Raw genomic sequence first — 1,191 nt, 5'->3', positions numbered from 1 at the left:
AACATTCATTTGATATGAGATGCTGGTCTATTTCTGACTTCATTCCACTGCAGAGAAATAGTATTGACAGTCAGAATCTAAGTAAAGCCAAATGCTGTCAGGTTGCATTTGTAAATGAATGGAAATAGTCGTTGAGTGCTCATGGTCAACAACATGCTGCATACTTATGCAGTTACATAAGTTTTCAAGAGTCTGGATATGACATTGGAGCATGTAACAGCTGTTTGTCTCAGTAGTCACACCATTATTAAAGAGAGCTTCTCATACAACCCACAGACACTTGAACCTCATGAGGCTTAATTACTTTATAGGTACTTGCATGGTTTACTGCCCAATAAACAACAAAAAAACGCTATAACTAATTAATATCATGTTACAATGTTAGCACATTGATTCTGTAAAACTTGCCACTGGGGAAAAAACCATTCCAGAAGTCTCTAAAATATACCAATGTGTCATTGAGTCAAGTTATTCTTGATTAGATTAAGTCATTTGTTTTCAGCTCATGTGTTATAAATGCAGCAAATGTTAGCTCATTCTGGAAATGTCTGGATTTCTGGCAGTAGAATATATAAGGTGTGAGCTCAGAGTGCTGCAGCAGATCAGAGACTGAAGACTGGGAGTTCGCATCAGTCAGTTTGAGCGAAGTGAGAGAAGAGGCAGGGACGATGCTGAGCTATCGGGCTTTCCACCCTTCACGAATGTGCCAGCAGCCTGTATACACACTGGCGCCTGTTGCACACAGGCTCTGGGAACCACTTGAATGTAACATGTGGGAACAGGTGGAAGAAGCGAGGAAGGGCATGAAGTTCATCCATCGAGTTCTTGAAGAGGTGATAAGAGAATTTTTTCGGGAAGTGCCAAGAATTCAGGACAACAGGTTTGGACAAAACAGAAAAGGTAATAGACTATCCGAGGACAAGGATGGAGATGGCTTTTCTGTGTCCTTGAATGTCCAGCACTTCTCCCCAGAAGAGCTGAGCGTGAAAGTATTCGAAAGGAAAGTGCTGGTGACAGGAAAACATGAGAAAAAATGTGATGATGGCAGTGGCTGTTACAGCTACAAATATGAAGAGTTCAGGAGAGAATTCCAGCTGCCAGAGGATGTCGATGCTGAAGCTCTTCGATGCTGTTTGTCACAGGACGGTCGGTTAAAGGTTCAAGCCCCGCGCCTGGCACTGCCAGCTGTGA

General features: G+C 42.7%; 1 protein-coding gene across 1 annotated transcript in view; it reads left to right on the top strand.

Annotated features, from left to right (window-relative positions):
- The first annotated feature begins 646 nt into the window (after positions 1-646).
- The window catches only part of LOC122546895 (heat shock protein 30C-like), a 6,728-nt gene continuing 6,183 nt past the window's right edge, over positions 647-1,191 (top strand). Inside the window, exon 1 of the mRNA XM_043685510.1 lies at positions 647-1,187. Coding sequence (XP_043541445.1) covers positions 669-1,187 — 519 coding nt within the window. The 5' untranslated portion in view covers positions 647-668. The remainder of the gene's footprint in view (positions 1,188-1,191) is intronic.

Source organism: Chiloscyllium plagiosum, unplaced genomic scaffold (assembly GCF_004010195.1).
Source record: "Chiloscyllium plagiosum isolate BGI_BamShark_2017 unplaced genomic scaffold, ASM401019v2 scaf_7273, whole genome shotgun sequence".
Taxonomy (NCBI): Eukaryota; Metazoa; Chordata; class Chondrichthyes; order Orectolobiformes; family Hemiscylliidae; genus Chiloscyllium; species Chiloscyllium plagiosum.
This window is presented reverse-complemented; position numbering and strand designations above follow the sequence as displayed.